Source organism: Rhyacophila brunnea, unplaced genomic scaffold, assembly GCF_057557595.1.
Source record: "Rhyacophila brunnea isolate RB1 unplaced genomic scaffold, BYU_Rbru_1.0 scaffold_1, whole genome shotgun sequence".
NCBI classification, from domain to species: Eukaryota; Metazoa; Arthropoda; class Insecta; order Trichoptera; family Rhyacophilidae; genus Rhyacophila; species Rhyacophila brunnea.
In genome coordinates this window covers 45,635,309-45,654,936 of record NW_028232751.1, presented here as the reverse complement: position 1 = coordinate 45,654,936, position 19,628 = coordinate 45,635,309, and the positions used below count along the sequence as shown (strand labels likewise).

Below are 19,628 nucleotides of genomic sequence, written 5' to 3'. Positions count from 1 at the left end.
GTGTTAAACTAATTGCTACTCTATCTGTGTATATGTACAAGTGTATATAAACATAATATAATAAAAGTAGACTGCCCATTAATTTATTTTATTATCAGCTGTACGAATTGTAAAACCTTTTTATCAGTACGGTTTAAAAATACCGAATATCAATATTATTCTGACACTATAAGATAATATTATACTATATTTTATTTTATTTACATCAATGTCAGTCCACTCGAATAATATTGCACGATTGTTTTTGTTTTGAAAATAACATGTAGAATTGACATGAAATTTGAAAATAATGACATGAAATCAGTGACAAATAGTCTCGCAGCTCGAGTGTTGATTGGCTGGGCCATGAGTGAGCTCTGATTGGTCATTGAACTGGCCTTGTACTGTACTGTCATCGGTGTCATCTATTATCATGACTGAGTATTTCTGATGTATTAAGTGGTCACGATCGCTGTATGGAAGATACATCCCCTAGCTTCCACTCTTACACTGCAGCATACAACACATTCACATTTTTGATTTTAATCGTTGAAAAGAATCTGGGAAAAATGTGATGAAAGAAGAAACGGGAATTCACACGTGTTGTTACATAATAATATTGTTGTACGACCGACACAAGGTTATGAGCTCTACTAACAAATGTGAAAAGTCATTCTTCATTATTGATAACATGTTTTTGAATAACAAGTGAGCCGTAAAGTAACATTATATCGACCCTTAATCGGCAGAACAACGTAAGCGACAATTCATAAATTTTACAGGAGAAGGTTTTTTTTAAATTATTTCCGTAATTAGTTCCAAAAATGAATTCTGTTAATGTGGTTAATAATAATTGGTTACTGCCTATACGGAAATTATAAAACAATTGCATTAGTGCTTTTAGTTTTCGAGATAGTGGCGGTAACGCTGTTTTGCTTATGTCTATGACACGATATTTTTTCCAGGCATGTCGCTTACGCTATTTGGCGTAGTCGTTTTTATTTATAAATTTCATGCTAATTATCATCACAGGGCATTACTAATTAAGTATTAAAATAAATAACATAATCACCCATTTATTTTACGAAAGGGGACGTTGTTAAATAAATTTAAAATATTTTGACTTTTTAAATTATTATTTTTGCTTGTAGATACTTATTCACATATAGGTAAAATAAAAATAAATGATTGGTATTTTTAAGGTTTCGCTTATATTATTAATATTATCAGGTATTGTTATTTTTCAAAATGAAATAGGTACGTATCTACTCGTACATAATTAAATATGGGGACCTACTAATTATGATAAAATAAAATTGTAATGAACTATTCAGTTTTACAAAAAAATTATTGTCCCACATTTTTTAAGCAGTAATCGCTGTATTATCCTCATTCACATCTTCCTGATCGGATTCCGGTAAAGTATCTTCCACTGATAATCCATGTGGCAGTTTCATAAACTCATCCGTCATCTCTGAGAGATATTACATTTAACACAGAGACTTTTATACTGTTACTCGTTATACTGGATTTCCGATATTGGTGATTTAGCACTATACAGCAAGGGTGGCTGCGCTTAAAGCATCACAGCACTTGATCGGGATCTGATGACATTTTCTAGGTCTAACAGTTTAGTCCTACTGTCACCAGAGTAGGTACAATATTTGGTAAGTTTTTTAAATTATGCCTTTCATAATTCACCAAATTTAATCTTGAACTTTGAAGGAATGCAAGTAGCAGCGAAAGATTTCCAGTCACGGAATTCTGCATATGACATGATGACCTAGCGTTGGAAATGATGGTGGGTCATTTTGATAGTGCCCAAACTACTATATAAATGACTCAATTGTCGCATGAATGGAATCGACCGGCATCGTAGTACGACCAGTGGGTCTATTCTATACTTATCGACCGCTAAAGTGATAGATATTATCAAACTTAGGGTAGGTTTATATAAAAGTGTTAGTACTTATTGCAACAATTATAATCAACGTATTGTAATTGTTACAATAAGTGCTAATTCTATAATACAAACCTACTCTAAGTTTGATAATATTTATCACTTTATCACTTTAGCGGTCGATAAATACAGAATAGACCCACTGGTAATAGAAAATGTATTTCTATCAATTCTATGAAAGTTGAATTTTTCATAAAATAAGATAGCATACCCAGTGTTGCCCGGTTCTTATTCTGACCAATCACAGTATAATAATTCCTTGATTTTTTCCCGCTTTGTCAGTCCTGTCCAAAGATTTGTGCATGATTACCGAGATCTCATTACTGCCACGTTTACCATCAGTTTCACTCCATAAAAAGCAGTATCCATTATTTGTTCCACTTTCGTAGATACTTTCATTATAGTATGCGTATTTCGACTAGGGAGTGTTTAGCACCTTCTCGAGGTCAAAACTTGCGCACAAAATGTCATTGTGATTTTTACTTTTGGCCAGATCATTAAAGAACATCTCCTTGCATTTATCCTTTACGGTAAGGGGACATTTGTAAGTATCCGTTTCAATTAGCCGAAGTCTCTCGTCACCAGACATATTTGTTACTTTCTCGCAAAAAGAACACTATTATCTTTTTTGGTAGATGAAAACCCAAGTTGAACTTACTGTCTATTAAATACGTTTCTGAAAACATTCCGAATCACGACATTAGTGGATTCATTCAAAGAATCCAAATTTTCAGTATACATTTTTAACATTTCAAAAATCTATAGGAAGATACTATTCTTCGTAGATTATTCCGACAGTAGTGAGATGTAACGGCGGGTAATTATTGTTTAATAAACTCTATTACCAGGTTTATTTTATCTCAGCCAGTTTTACTGGACGGCGCGAGCTTTGCTCCCAAATCGGTTTTCGCACAACTCACTACCAGACGGACCACCGAATAAACCGTACCGTAGCTTACACTATCAAATAACGTCGGTTACGTTGTTTTGCTCTACTTTATAATGCGATACAAGTTCAAACGCTAAAAGGCACAGACCCAAAAAAAATATCACGCGATTGAGATCGGGCTCTAATATTTTTGTCACTTATGCGCTAGGTGATATTGAACAGTTCTCCATTTAAAACGCAATTTACCAAAAAGTGTCGCTTACGTTGTTCTGCCGATTAAGGGTCGATATATTCTATACCCATTCTATACCTTTTATATGCCATAATACACACACACGCAGGCATGCATGCGATGCTTACGCATAACCATGCTAGTACTAATTGGATTACTAATGTATGATTTTTTTTTTCAGCTGACGTATCTCAGTTTGACTCAGTGACAATTAAGCCAAAAAAGTAATTATTTTCGTAGTCCTAAATAATATATAACTAATAACACAAAAATTTATAGAAATGAAAAGAATAACAATACACACTTAGACAGTGATTTTAATATTTTTTTCTTTCATATTCGGCTTAACTTCAGAATAAACTGAAGGATGTTTTCTTATTTCTCAAAGTGCGGAGCTAATCGCTCAGTTCACCATGACTGCACGTTGATTTGGTCAATGTATTTTGTTGACATTCACAAAACATGATATATGACTTAATGTTGAGATGCAACGCTGTTGTTTGGAAAAATCATTTGTTCTCAGCATGTAAGTCGCTATACTATCAAAAAGTTCAAAAAGTCACTGTGGCCACATACAGTATCCATAGGGATTTAAATCATAATTAAATGACATTTCAGGTTAAGAAATATCCTTCCAATAATTAAAACACTGTCTAATTGAAAAATATACTCTATATTTCTAATATTATTATTAAGTGCCATTGTTTCGTTGAGTTTGACGTTTCGATACTGTGGATTAAGTCTCGTTTGTGTGCTTCGTTGACATTTCTGAGTTGGGACAATAGCGTCGAGTCGAATGTGAATGTGCATTGCACCGTATTGGACTGTAAATAAAAGGAGCCTGATACGTTATTTCTGTTTGACATTTGAAATTATTTAGTAAACGCTTGAATAACGCAGTTATAAACGGTCTTGCTTATCTATCTACACCACAGAACGGATAATAAATAGAATACCGATGGGCAATATTCAATACGCCGCATGGTGAAGCAGGCTTTCGAATGTGTGAGTATCCTACGAAAATTAAGCACACATTATGCACGTGCAATAGTGTGTGTAATACACCAACATTAAATGAGCGTAAATGCATAAACCGAGAGCAGTTTTTAGTATTCGACGTAAAACGTGTTCTTAACACGTGTGTAAGTTTAACCCGGATTCTTCCTTACTCGAGTCGGTTAACTGCTATCGCCTTACCCGTTGTGTATTTCAGTTCCCATTATTTCTGAGTTCCCTGATCTACACTTATCGTGACGGATTGTCTCTTTACAAGCTCTGCAAATTGGCAAATAAATTTCACAGTACAAGTGTGAAATTCTCTTCAAATGAGCTCGCAATGCAGTCACCTGCAGCTAATTAAGTGGTCCTTTTTTTGCTTCAACTTCATACATTTAAGCTTTATTAAGCGTTTTAGAAGGTTTTCAACATCAAACAGAGGGAATAATAAATCAATTCACACTAGCGTAATCTCATGTATGTTTTTTTTAAACACCTACCTAATTATTTAGTGCCTATGGAGTTTTCACCACTGGTAGTTATACCTTTATTGATATTGAAAAGAAACGTACCTAGACTACAACAATGTGTAAAATGTTTCAGGACCACTAAGAAACAACGTCTCGAAGTACCGTCCGTTGAAGCAGACGAACAGATGGTAAGACTAAAAATTTAATATATTTTTTTAGCATAGGTATTCAATTTGCGTTGTCGAATAGTGATCAATAAAATATCTAGATATAAGTAGGTTGATACCTACTTCAGGTCTCACAGTGGATTGTTCTTCATTTTAACTTTTGATATAATTTTGATGAAGAACACAAGACGGAAAGTATAGAGATATTCAAACAGAAGTTATCAACACACACACCCGGTAAACATCAAATCGCCGGCGATTCTATCAGCTCGATGGATGGCAGAGAGTCTCCTGCAGATTTGGATTTCTCTGCAGTTAGATATGCAACCTAGCTAGATTTAATCCCAACTTATGCATGCTATACACACAGTGGGTATGTTTGCAGCGTACGCAGTTGGGTTAGGTTTCTGGTAAACAAGTTGAATGAATCAACTTCAAAGTTAAATTCATGATTCTATAAATGAGACCTTGTTTTTATTAATGATTCATTATCCAATTTTACTCATTATTTAGTCTTTACAATGGTAATAAATAATAATTCGAAATGGTTTTAGTAAGACATTTTTTTTATTATATACATTGCTTGAAGAAACATTCATTTTAATGCGGATCCAACCGTACTACCTACATGGATTGTAAAGTTCATAGCAGATAAATGGTGCAGAAGCCTAAGTAAATTTTCGATTTCAGACAGGATGTTGGCGGTTACAATAGCCTTAGGTTAGTTTTGCTGTGAAGCCAATTTGATAATAGAGTAAAATAAGGTTTAGGGCCATTGGACCCGTTCTTTCCTGTCTTCTCGGAAATGTGGAAATACCAAGCATGGTTAAAACGAATTGATAGACAATTATTAACTCTTTATTTATTTGAAATCTGATAAGTAGTATTCTAATGCAACTATTAGTGTCGTTTAAATTTTACGAATCGCGTTTACTTTCAAAAATAAATGACAAATAGTCGGTCCTGTTTTTGAAATTGGCCAAAATGACTCTCACCCCACAATGGCTGTAGAACTTAATAATAGTTTTGGAGGTATAGATTGTATGGTAGAATAACATTTCATTGATTAACCCACGTATTTTTTTTAATATCAGAAAAATAAAGATTTTAAAGCCATATTTTTAGTTTGATTAGCCAATTTTGGATGATTTTTTCTCGCAAAATAATATATTATACTGCTCAATAAAAATAAGTTTTTATTATAATACAACATTCATTTAATACTATAAATAATAATACTCATTAATGAATTAGTGACGCTATATTACCAAAACACGTAGTACGTTTCATGTATGTTATCCTATTTTCAGACGTATTTTTTTACAAAATTTCGTTTCTCTCGGAACATTATTTGACTCCCATAATATTTAGTACCTACATATTGTTCAATAAGCCACACAATACATAAGTCACAGGGTTGCCGCATATTTTATAAGTTGCTTTAAATCAAAAATAATATTATTAGATTTTTGTGCACGTTAATCTAAAAGATAATTCATACTGAACTGTATTCTTTGAGGGTGGCTTTGTATTATTCATGGGCAAATCATGAGCGGTACATTTTTAAAGATGACGGCTTTCGGATACATAAAATGGAATCACAGCTGACAAGATTTTATATGAATAATTGTGTATGGCCTGAACCCGTTGATCCTAGACGAACACGGTGGATGGATATAAGAAATGCTCAATATAATATATCAGATGCTATCAATAGAAAAGCAAATAGAATTATAAAAAAAAACAATTTATAATAGTTATTCTAATACATTACATACCGTTAGGCCAGTACACTAATTAAGGAATCAATTATTAATATTCTATACATTAATGTTCCAAAATCGACAAACTAAAACTGAAGTAGGGAGTAAGAACATGTTAACGCGCGTGTTTGAACATGTACGTAACCGTGTTTGGTATCACAGAGATTATCAATATAATTTTGTATCGTAAATATTTCACTATAATAATGTCGATATAAATTATACTGATGGTTTTATAAATGCGTTTAAAAATTAATAAACGTAAAAAATTTTAACACCACTCACTGCAAGTTATGTACTGAAATATGAAATATTCTAAAACATTAGAGCGAGAGGTTTATAAGAATACTATTTTATGTAATAAAAATACTTTATGCAGTCATCAAATGTTTAAAATAAATATAAAGGATAATAAGGCTTCAAAATTGTATAAATAGATTGTCTACAACATTTAAGGAATGTCCAGGATCATGCTTTGAAAATAGAATAAAAGCTCCATTTTGACCCACGCTGAGCACGTCCGCCCTTAAGCAAAAATCAATAAGTAATTGAATTTCTTACTAAAAAATAATTTAAAATTGAAGTTATTTGTAAGTAAGTATATAATATATCAATAAAAATTGTTCACAAAAAATGTACTCGTGTTTCCCTAACAATTATGATTTTTTTTGTTGCATAAAAACGGGATGGTTATATTGAAAATACACAGTTTGAACATGACACAAACAAAGTGGTAAGGTCACTGACATGGTATTTGTGAAAGAAATAATGCTGAATAATAAAGTCTTATTAAAATATTGAAATTACGTACTTAAATACATACATAACTGATTAATTAAACAATATTATTTGATGAAAATTTTTTATTAATTGAACTGGCATTTACGTGGTAGATTTTAATTATAATGGTTTTAAAACAAAATTTTCTGTTAATCCTATGATAATTGAGTTATTTATATTGAAAGCTGTTACGGGCCAAGAACCCATATTCAGAAAGACACTAAGATCACTTTAGTTAGTAATCTCAGTGTCGTTCTGATAACAGGTTTATGGCCCAAAACAGCGGTCAACATAAATAACTCTATTATTGAAGAGAAAAAAATGTTTACAAACATTTTTAACTACATATGTGGAATTTTGCAAATTGAAAGTAGTACCTATTTAAACATTACCAACATTTAATTATTTACCATTAAAAAATATAAGCGTCTAATTAAGGTATATATACATTACTGATTGATTAGAAAGCAATGATCTATAATCCTACATTTTAACTATTTCAAAGATAAAAGTAGGTATGTATCTAGGTAGATTAACATTATCGATGAATTAAAAAACAAGTATTGATTAATTAAGAACATAACATGTGCCAACCCTTGAAAAGCCAAGGTAGGCTAGCTGTTTAGCACATGCATGTGTCATTTTTTGTTTCTGACTGAATTTTTTATGCTGCTATTATTATCACTGTCCTGGCAGTTACGTCGTCGTAATTGAAATTGGGATATGAATCCAACAGCCTTTACGTAGCCTTTTTTTAAATTTAAAGTTAACATTGAGGAATCCACGAGCACTTTTCATTTTATTTTCGTCAAAGCAATTTTGCATGATGACGTTATAATAAAATTACTCACCAGTAATGATTTATTGTTAGGTGTATGTTTACTATCCGGCCCAATAGCATCCCAAAAAAATGTTTGCCTGCAGCGCTGATACATTTACATTTATAGACTAAAAATAGTAAGGGGTATGTCACTCATTGTCTACTGCTGCCAAGTAGGGGTTCCTCGAGATTCTAGAAAATGTTCCAAGGGTTCTGCCAAACAAAAAAAGTTGTCTTCATCATTTATGTTTGTCGTCTTGAATATTTAACTGATTTTTTTTTCTTATTTTCAGACGACGTTGATGATGAGTGACATGGAGACCGCCAGCATCATCACCCTGACGGACTCCCCACCCCCAATGCCTGTCATCATTACCCTGACGGACTCCCCACCCCCAATGACTGTCATCATGACCCTGACGGACTCCCCACCCCCAATGCCTGTCATCATCACCCTGACGGACTCCCCACCCCCAATGCCTGAAATCATTACTGATGTAAGCTCTTCACAGCACTCTAAACACAATACTAACCATTAAATTTAATGGTACCTAATGAAATAACTGCCTGAACCTAATATTGTGACAGATGCAGAAGATGCGAATTTGCTATGAATAAATCCACAATGCAAATGCAAAGTTGTGGCTAATTTAAACATTAATCTTAGTAGTCGTTCACTATTCCATATATTCTTTTGCCGTAGTATGGATTCGGCGATGAGAACGACCCACCGTTTGCATTGAACGCTACAGTGGAGGAGATGCGAGACGATCCCCGCTCCCTGATGGAGGGCAGCACTTTCAACACCACGTTGCTTAATAGGCCCACCGACCACCTGCTGGAAATCATCACCGACCACCCCATCGATGACATGCTGGAAACCACCACCGAGAGGACTCGCAGTGCAATCGCAGGCGCAGGTATGCCCTCTGTCATGCTCAGTCTCTCGTATCCTAGCGTTCCATTGATCCTTTCCACTTTGCACACTGGATATGAATTATTGTAGGTCAGTAAGTGGACGTTAATTGTAAATATAGGCGATCATAATTGATTTTTGCATTTACGTGAAATGGATGTTAGCCACGTCGAAAAACAACATGTAAATTTGCCAGAAGCCCGGTGTGTAACCGCTTTGCCATCATGGGGCCCTCACAAGGTTTTGAAACAAGATTTTTGTTAATTCTATAATACTTGAATTCTTTATGCTAAGCAAACTTTTTTGGGTTATAAACCATTCATATACCTATAATTAAAAATATAATAAAATCTTATCAGAAGGGTAGGGGGTATTTTTTTGATTTTATCACATACCAAGATACCTATTTTGTATCGATAAATAAAATAATTTTTCTTTTCATGTTCAGCATACTATCGTTAATTTTATTTATTACATAATATTGTGTTTTATTTTCATTCATCGCTCATTCATTCTCAGTAGGTATTCTGTAAAATTGTTTTTTGTGTTAAAAAATTGGTGCGTCTACTTATGTAGTAGTAGAGTAGTAGTAGTAGAGAGTAGACTTATGTGTTAGAAGTTATACTTCTTTGTTGTAACAAAACAAAAAAACGTAAGTAGAAAATACGATAAAAAATATTTAATAAAATGAATAAAGTTTTGATTAAAAAGCATACATATAGGTTTTTTTAATTTTTAAAGTAACAACTATCACTCTGACGCTTAATCCTCTGTTTACGTAAGGAATTGCAATTGTGCGTGCGCAGCTCTCAATTTCACTCTCTACCAGGCGTGCCAAAAGATATATAACTTCAAAAATGACATTGATTTGATAAATAATTGCATTGCCAGTGCCATATTAACCTGTGTATCTTTTGAATTTCCTTATTCTAGATGTGTCGATGATGAACCTTCCGGAAATCCAAAATATTCCTGATCTTCAAACGTTAGTCCAAGTATTCCTGCTCCTATTATTTTTTTTCCTATAACTTTGTTTTTTTCATGAAATACCTGTTTAAACCATTTCTAGTAAGTCCAAATTCAAGAGGTAGAAGCAATAATTCAAAAATCTATTACCTTACTACTGTACCTACTCTCCCGCATAAATCTCCAAACATTCAAATTTAACACTACACGCTAGTTGCGAAACGATCCGTAAAACACCGGTGACCGAAACATACAGTATAATAATATGGTTTCATAGATCTACTTATTATTTTTGTGATGGGACAAATTAGAATGCTTTTTTGTTGAGTGCAAGCATAAGTCATGTCGTTATAACTTTATTAGGTATCACAAACATGTGGCAAAAATTATGCAGCATCTTTCTTCGACATTTGATAACACTTGACATTACCTGATATATTATTTTGTTTGCCATTTCACAGAAATATTGTATCCATATATTATCTAAAACAGCGTTTAACACTGGTGTAAACAGGTACGGTAATCAGGGGTCAATCTAAATTCTGGCTCATCATATCTTGCGTATTGCGTATCTCCTTGTCAATGAAGTCTCAGCATTTTGCGCGAATTCTATCATGCGTACATTGTTCGCGATAACTGAAAACTGCGTATTGTGCATTGCGCTCTAATTAAATCCAACAAAGTAGAGTAACCTCTACGTACCGTTGCAATTGAACACAGTGACAAGATTTGTGTGTAATACGCACTCCGTATCATTGTATTAGTAAAAGTCAGTATTCAAAATAATTCAAAAAAATCTATTCCATATTGCGAGGTTACGTGAAGGGTATTCTATCAATTTACTGTTTTTCGGAAAATCACAAAAAATGCTAAATTTCTCTTCATTATGAAATTAATATCAACTATTTATTGTTAATTTAATAATTCGGACAGATAGATAGCTTTGCGTTAAATCTTTGGTATTTTATATTTAATTTGGCATAATTCAAATCCCATTTAAAATTTTTTGACTTCTCTCCCTTTTCCTTTCGCAGATAAAATTGATATCCTACCCTAAAAATAGCTATGTATGGCTTGTAGTTCATGAATCGTACCAACTTTAGCGCCAATTCTATTATAATATAGCTAAGAGCGATCAAGCTCACAGGTATTATAGAACAAAAAAAAATTATTCTTTGTCATTAGTTTCAGCAATGTTGAAATCACTCCAATGGCAACACGTCATGAGCCAGTTGGTCAGGTAACTATTATCATTTTCTTTATATTTTTAATGCTGCATGACCACTTAACCATTTTTCACAAAATTTGAAGATCGCCAACAAGCAACAGCAAATAGATATATTTTTTTGCTCAATATGCAGCGCAACTACATATTTCAAATGAATATATTATAATAAGAGATTGTTCTGCAGGCGATTTTATTACTGTACAAATTTAAGTCAAAAGTATAAGAGAATGTGATTTTATCAATTCAATTCAACAGAGGACGATTGTAAAGGTATATTTTTCAATTGAATTTTAATAATCTGTTTTCAGGACATGATTTTGGAACCTGTGGAAGTTGTCGTCCGCCGGGCCGTGAAGCGGAAACGGAGTGGTCTGATTTTGGACCGACAGACAAAACTATCTTCGGATGAAATGGAGAAGCGTCTTCGGACTAGTCACCACAGAACAAGATGCGTGAGTCACTATCGGCATGACTATCAATCCGGCGCTGGGCGAGGGCCTCTCCGGGCTGATTCCATTCTAGATGATCTTTTCGCCCTCATATTTTATTATGTACACCTCCTCATTGTAACCACTTTCTTCAACATCCCTCAAGAATCGCCAACATACACGTCATCGCGGTCGTTTCTGGAACCGTTGCAATACTGCCACCATGCAAAAAGTTCATGTAATCAGCGGCGGCTGGTCTAACACCATACAAGTGCACTGCACTGCTTGCATTGCTATGAAACATCGTAAATCATATTTTTTCTTCATAGGTTCCGATATGCCCATATTGCCAATAGGCGATAATACAGCCACTATGCACAGTATACATCATCCTCACTGAAATTATAAATTATAAAACAACTTCTTCTTCTTCTTTGGCCATATCCGCCCCTTAGCTGGAGCATACGGACACCACGCGGCGCCTCCAAGAATCCCTGTCGCTCGCCAGTCTTCTTGCTTCGTTCCAGGTCAAACCAGCATCCCGTAGCTCCGCTGTATACACTCTGTAGATTGTATTTTGTGGCCTTCCAGGTCGCCGAAATCCGGTCGGCTTGAAGAACAGGCAAGCCAGGTTAAAGTTCTCTTCTGGCATCCGCAGCACGTGGCCGAGCCAGGTCCAACATCGCCTCTTCACTTTCAGCGTGATGAGAGGCTGCTTGGTGCGTTATCTTATCTCCTCGTTGCTCCTAAAGTCATACCACAGTATTCGCCGCAAACATCTGTTTTCGAAGCTCAGTATACGGTTGCTCTGAGTCTTCGTAAGGTGCCATGATTCGCTACCGTAAAGCAGCACCGTCAGAATGCAAGCGTCGAATAGGCGGCATTTGGTTTTGACCGAGTACAATCGTGGGTCCCAGACATTTTGCATCGAGTTGAGTGTTGCTCCAGCCATTCCCATCCAGGTAGCGAGCTCTTCCTGCAAAATGCCATCTCCCGTGATGTGTACCTGGGGAGGTACTTGAAGCTGTCGACGCTCTCGATGTTTTGTCCATCGCTAATCAGAGGCAAATCTGCATCAGGACAGGTGCTATTGCACAAGACGTTGGTTTTCTTTGCGTTGATTTTCAAACCAACGCGAGAGGAGTTGTTATGCAACCTGTCGATTGTCTCTTGAATGCCCTCGATTGAGTTGTCCAATGGGACAGCATCATCGGCGTATTCCAGGTCGCATAGCTTCACCGTGGGGGTAACAGGTATGCCTCGGTCGGGTGGTATTGACTTCCGTAGTATGAAGTCAAAGAGAATGATAAAGAGAAACGGTGCAAGGACACAACCCTGTCTGACTCCGGTCGTGACCCCGAACCATTCCGTGACAGTATCTCCAATTCTGACACAGCATTCGCTATTCTCGTGGAGGCTTTTGATTACGGCTTGGGAGGGATCCCGTATGCTCCCAGTATCATCCAGAGAGAGGGGCGGTGCGGACTGTTGAAAACCTTCTCATAATCCACAAAGCAGCAAGCCATCAGACTGTTCAGCTCATGGCTCTGCTGGAGACGACATCGTAGGTTGTGGATTTGGTCTGCACAAGCTCGACCAGTTAGAAACCCGGCTTGGTTTTTCCTGAGGACGTGCATTATTGGGCCCCTTATTCTCATCAAAATGATGTTTGCCAAAATCTTTCCCGGAACACTGAGTAGCGTAATGCCTCGGCAATTGTCGCAGCTTAGATGGTCACCTTTTTTAAGAAGTGTGATGATTTTACCGTTCACCCAGTCCCTTGGGCAACGCTCTTCTTCCCACACCTTTGTCATCAGATGAAACATAGGGTGCAGGATTGCGCTCAAGCCATACTTGAGGAATTCAGGATGAATCCCGTCTCCCCCCGGTGCCTTTCCGTTCTTGAGCCTTTTCACAGCCGATTTTATCTCGGTGTGCGTGGGCGGGCAATCGGAAATGTCGGTCGCTCGGGGAATGTCCAAAAGTAAAGCTTCCGCAGATATGTCAATGGGGTTCCAAAGGGGGTGAGCGGTTCAGCACTCCGCAGAAATGATTCTTCCAAATCTTCTTGACGCATTCTGTGTCAGACTCTATTGCTCCACTGGAACCACGAATGGCTCTGGGAGTCGGTGGTCGCCGCAGACTTCACGGGTGATTCGGAAGAGTTTCCTGGTGTCATTTCTGCTTGCTGCCTCCTCTGCCCCTTCAATTTGCCGGTTCATAAAATTGCGCTTGTCCAACCGCACGGATCGTTTGACTACCCTGTAAAACGACTTAAGCCGTGCTAATTGTTTTCGCCATGCGTAAGTTCCAGAATATCATGCGCAGACCGGGTAAAATGACATCACATTGGTCTGAGTAGAGAGCAATTACAGATTTGAATTATGGTTTGTTATTATAGACGCTGCAGCTTACTGTTCACGGGCAAATTATGTTTAGTATCATATTTTGCAATCTTAAATGTAAAATGCCTGTAAAACTAAAAACAATAAAATTCATTATTTTCTAAATTTAAAATCGGTAAGAATTACAATGTCGGTAATATATTTTGAATTATATGAACCTAATTTAAATCAGTGAATATAAAAATAATTTTGCTACGTACCGCATTTCTGGAAAATTAATATTTCATTATTCTGTGTGTTGACTAAACGCGAACTGATGTCGGTTATTTATAATATAAAATTATTAATTCATGAATTCTAGTGATAAGCTTATAAATCTTAATACTATTTCACAAAGTACAGTTTCATAATAATCATTATTCATACAGTGTAAAAATTGCTAAAGATACCTAATGTACTTATATAGAATAAGATGGCTTCCGTTAAAAGTAAGAGGTATTTATCTACTATAAGAGATACAATCGTTTCATAAAACTAATCCAATAAAGATTTAAGTAACTCGCATCATGTGTCATTAAAAATAAAAAATATACAGATATTTTCCCAAACGTCAATAACGTTTTGTCAAATCAAAAACAACGCGGAATAGATTTAATTTTCCAATAAGGTAAGTTTCCAGTTCACCCTCAAAAATTACAATCCAAAAAATCACCGGCCACCACTGGGCGTAGTACTGTAATCGCATACAACGCCATGACATTGATGTCCACCGTATCTTACCATTTTTTAATTAAAACTACACCTCTTCTTATCAACTAGAGCTGATCAACTGAGGTATAACCGCATTATACTTTATTTCTATACTATGTGGTAACGTTGCAATTTTTCCCTCCAGTTGACTTCCCGTCAGGATCTCACCGTTCTGCCCATTCGTCTGACCAGTCAGCTGCTGCTCACCAGCCCGACGACGGCGACGAGAGTCATGAAGAAGAACGTCCATCCGATATACTCCCAACGCCAATCCACCTTGTTCAAGAAGAGCCTCGTCAAGCGGTCGGACACTGACACGACAAATGACATATTCCCAGTTGAAAGAGAGGTTTGACTTCTTTTATTTCAATTAGCCATGCGTGTACGACAAGCCTGGGCAAAGTTTTTCGATGAAGGGCCTCATTAGAAATGGAAAATGAAGGGCGGGCCGCAAGTAAAATAACATTTTTATTCATACATAGGAACGATAAAGGAGGTCACGGTAGGTTGGTTGACTCAAATGACAAATACAGAATGATGTTACGAGGAAAAAAAGTAAATACCCTGTCATTTTATCTTCCACTATAAATTAAGTACAGACAAGGTTATTATTTAAATGGCTACTACGAACAGCTGGTAGAGACAAATGCTTTCTCGTATTACTGATTTGAAATTTTGCTTGCAAAGGAATGTAATGTCGTACAAAAATGACAAATTAAATAATTGAATAATTAATGCGTTTCTCAGAAATTACAAATCAAATCGGACAGAGATGTTACGTTGATACCGCCTAAACCATGGCATCCTCAGAGGATCCAAGGCCATGAGGCCTGAATCATCATTGGGCTGATTCATGCAAACATGAACAGATCGACTGCGAGGCAAATTTCTAGCCCGTAAGCAAATAGTAATAATTATTAATATCATTTTTTTAATATTATTACCTACATTATTTCATCCAATTTTGACCAATATTGGAAGCAAAGTTCCCAGCCATACAATGTACCTAGCACCTAGAATATCTGATTTGAGATTACTTTAAAAAAATATGTATTTGTACCTAGTTCAAATATTTCAAAATATGTAGCTAACAAGCAAAGAAATGCAGAAGGTAGTAATAATTCCAAGAAATTCACAGCCCCTTTCCAAAGCATGTACCTAGAAAAGGTCTGAAATATGAGACCTGAGGTACCTACTTACAAGCCAGGTACATATGCCAGAGGCTGTTTTTGTCATTTTTCAGAGATAGAATAATAAAATTGTGAATTGTTTACTACTACTCTGCCCTACCAGCCCCTATTAGGGTCATTCGGGTTTTGGTCTCTGCGGACGTCGGCTGTGGCGCCGCGCTCCCGGCGTCACCGCCATTTTAAATTTAATTTTTTTTTTTAAATAATTTTTGTTAAATATTTTGTACGCTGTACTTTATTGTATTTATATTCCGAACAATAAACGCCCTGTTTTCGCCTGTACTTCCGCGTTGTCAATCAACATAAACATGTTCCCGAAAGAAGAAGCAGACGATATCATTCATCATCAGGGGGGTCCAGCGCAAATACCTACCCCCCCCCCCTTTCGGAGGTGACAACGTTAAGAATGATTTGTGTGCGATTGTCGCACTTGAGTTCATAATCTGATGTCAATCACTTCAAGTAAAGGCCTATGCAATTAATATGTTATCCGGAAAACGGGCTACTTGGCACACATTGTCGTTTCGACTATGTTGCAAAATGCTAATATTTAAAATGCAAATCTAATAATATTGTTATCGGTAAATTGCTTTAGGGTTTTGACCTCTTGCTCAATCAGTAGACTGCAATGCTTGATGCCTGTTTACAATATTATCGAAATGCTTAAACATACTTTGGTTTCTACAATGTATTGTACTTGAATAGATTAACAACTTTGACGATATCATGGTGAGCGCCCACACATACATTATTTGTTATCATGAAAAAGGAATTTCAACATTAAAAAATGAATGATTCTCTAATAGCCAACAAATTAATGAGAAAAACGAAACGTTTTTTTCAACAGTTTTTTGGCCGTAGTTTGTCCAGGCCTGGTATACGATGAGCATCCCCCCCCACTGGTTATAGTAGGATTATTTATCACAATTAAAACCACAAAACCTTCCTTCAAAACAATCCTAAATTTGGATGATGCCGGCAGTATAATTGCGTCATCTTAGAAGTGGAAACTAAGCAATATACGTATTATATTATCTTGAATCACAGTTTGTAAAAAATGTGTGGCAATGTCACGTGGCATGATTTTCTGCAGTAGTTTTAATGCATGCTGGCTGATATTCTGACATTAATAGGATTTTTTTTCAACTTTTCATTAAAAAAATTGTTTAGTTTTTCACTGGTCAACTTACTGATTTTTATGAACAACTGATATACATACTCGTAAGTTCTTCAAAAAGGAAAGTGGCTAATAGGTGTCTGTTCATGTTAATAATATTTGGAATATACACATTTTAGCAAAGACCTCTTAATGATAACATAATAATCAATCCTAATATTTCAGTCTGCTAGAGCACGAGGGACCCCGGCGTCCACAGTGAACCGGTCTGAACAGCCCACCCCTCCTCAGGTGGTGAAGAAAAAGACTGGCTCTTCTACGGCCAATCGCAGCGATAACAGGACCCCGGCGTCCACAGTGAACCCGTTTGAACAGCCCAACCTTCCTCTGGGGCTCGAGTGGTCCTACCAATGCCCCACGGACATTCCGTCACCCACCACTGTCGTGCAGATACACGAAAACACCCTACTGCGAGACGGTGGTGGCCTGCTGGTGAAGGAAGAGCGATTGACCCTAACTGGCTCATCAACGGCCAATGGCAGCATTGACAGGACTCCGGTGTCTCTCGGTGGCAACGTCGTGATAAACCAAAGAAAAATCACGTTGGAGTAAGTTCAATTTGTCATTATTACACTATACACTAGCAGATTGTTGTGTGTGAGGAACCCCAAAGAACAATTCGAGTGCTTAAAGTCAGACAACGTTATCTACAAAAAAGTGTTTTTTTTTTTTTTTTTGAGATAACGATATTTTACATTTACGGCTACATGATAGTCAAACAACGTTATGTCAATCTTTTCTAATTTCTTATTAAATCGTCAGTAAAGTTTAACGCTAATTACATAAGTTATCCTTGTTTTCATATTTTTTTAAAACTATCCCTATAAATTTTAACATCATCATAAGCAAGATAAATGTACAATACACAATGAATTATAAAATATTAACATTAGGTTTTAAATAAACATTTCCCTTGTTAAGTTACAAGAATCTAAAATAACGATTTTTGGCTCTCCTGTAAAGTTGCACTTTTGTAGATAGTGTTGTTTGACACTAAGCCCTCGAATTGAAGCTATTGGTTTCAAATATTCAGCTCCGTTCGTCAGATAAATTCGTTTATATTTATCGTCATTTTTTATATTCTACGACTGACTTTAAACATGGACGTCAAGGACATTTTATTTCACATTCAAAACTACATAGCTCGATCAGACAAGACAGTCCAGTGTACAGTTAGTTTTATTTTATAAGGAAACAAAACCTCAAACATACATAATTTTGAAAAACGCTTCTGAGAAAATATATTATAACCAATAGAAAAAAATCTTTTTTGAAAAAAGTAAGCTACCCCGGCAGGGAATCAAACTCTGCATCTCTTGGGTTTACGCCCCGTCCGCACATTACCCTCTATGCTACAAGGCGACGAACTAATTGCGACATATTTTAACTATTGGCCTTTTTTTTAAATACCTGCTCATCAGCATTCTTCTCTTAGGATTTTTTCTATTGGTTATAATATATTTTCTCAGAAGTGTTTTTCAAAATTATGTATGTTCAATAATTAGAATAGTACATTCTTAAATCTTGTGAATTACTCGTTGAATAAAAGAAATAGTTAATTAAAAACATCAAACGTTTGCATTGACACATTCGTCTGGTATTGTAATCACATTTAACTATTGGTAACAGTATATATTTATGTACAGTAGACTCCCGATTATCCGAGCTAATGGTGGGGAGAGGCGGCACGGATAAACAAAAATATGGGTAATCCCAACTAAGTATGGTATTACATAATACCTAATACATTTTTAATGCAGACAAATATTTTAACATGTTTAATACTCATTATGTATTAAGAAAATCTGCGATTTTGGTTTGTTTGCAGCGCATATTTTAATGATTTTCTAATGAGCTATTATATCGTTGTTCGTGCACGGATAATTGGGAGTGTACTAACATTTGATAAATCTTGTTTTATTTATTAGACGTTTGCTACTGTATAAATTGTCTGAAACCCTGCGATTTTACATATTATTTCACTAAAATGTCCTTAAATTTGTATCATTCAGAGAGTTGTGGAGTCCGGCCAAGATCTTGATGATGGTTATGAGAGCCAAGGAGGACGGCGTTCATCCGCTCAGATTGGAAGATATCGTCGAGAGAGAATTCAACCCGGCCTACGGTCTGTCCAAGAAACAAGTCGCCACCAGGCTCTTTTTCGTCATCCTGCGTAAGTATGATTTTATTGCAAGTCGGTTACCGAGATTCTTGACAGGAGCGTATGGATTATGGGTTTTTGCATATTTTAAGCAAAAACAGATATTATGCTGAACTCATATCCAAAAAAAGCATTTTGTCAGTTAGATACCGGTAATTTTTAGCTCCCTTCCAAATCAGTAAAAACAAATATACTTGTGACGTGTTTTTGACTTAAATTTTAGTATTTTTTTTCCAATTTTGGTGTCACTGAATTCAATGTGTGTCTTATAATCTATGACGTCAATTACTATCAACACAGAAATAAACAATCTATATTATGATGGTTTCGTTTAAGCAAGGTTTAATTTTATTGTAAAAACTGACCAATTTGCAGACGGTCAATTTGTATTCCTCAGGTCAATGAAAACAA

At 35.8% G+C, this 19,628-nt stretch overlaps 1 protein-coding gene across 4 annotated transcripts in view; it reads left to right on the top strand.

Annotated features, from left to right (window-relative positions):
* LOC147079853 (uncharacterized) overlaps positions 1 to 19,628 on the top strand; it is a 31,376-nt gene that overhangs the window by 7,720 nt on the left and 4,028 nt on the right. For 2 of the 4 annotated variants that reach the window (XM_085945025.1, XM_085945026.1), the window contains exons 5-13: positions 3,242 to 3,284; positions 4,660 to 4,714; positions 8,350 to 8,553; positions 8,760 to 8,976; positions 11,124 to 11,178; positions 11,475 to 11,618; positions 14,835 to 15,038; positions 17,222 to 17,604; positions 19,069 to 19,229. In XM_085945025.1, the coding sequence (XP_085801151.1) occupies positions 3,242 to 3,284; positions 4,660 to 4,714; positions 8,350 to 8,553; positions 8,760 to 8,976; positions 11,124 to 11,178; positions 11,475 to 11,481 (581 nt within the window). In that variant the 3' untranslated portion in view covers positions 11,482 to 11,618; positions 14,835 to 15,038; positions 17,222 to 17,604; positions 19,069 to 19,229. The remainder of the gene's footprint in view (positions 1 to 3,241; positions 3,285 to 4,659; positions 4,715 to 8,349; positions 8,554 to 8,759; positions 8,977 to 11,123; positions 11,179 to 11,474; positions 11,619 to 14,834; positions 15,039 to 17,221; positions 17,605 to 19,068; positions 19,230 to 19,628) is intronic. The other 2 variants (XM_085945038.1, XM_085945027.1) reach the window with 1 other exon arrangement.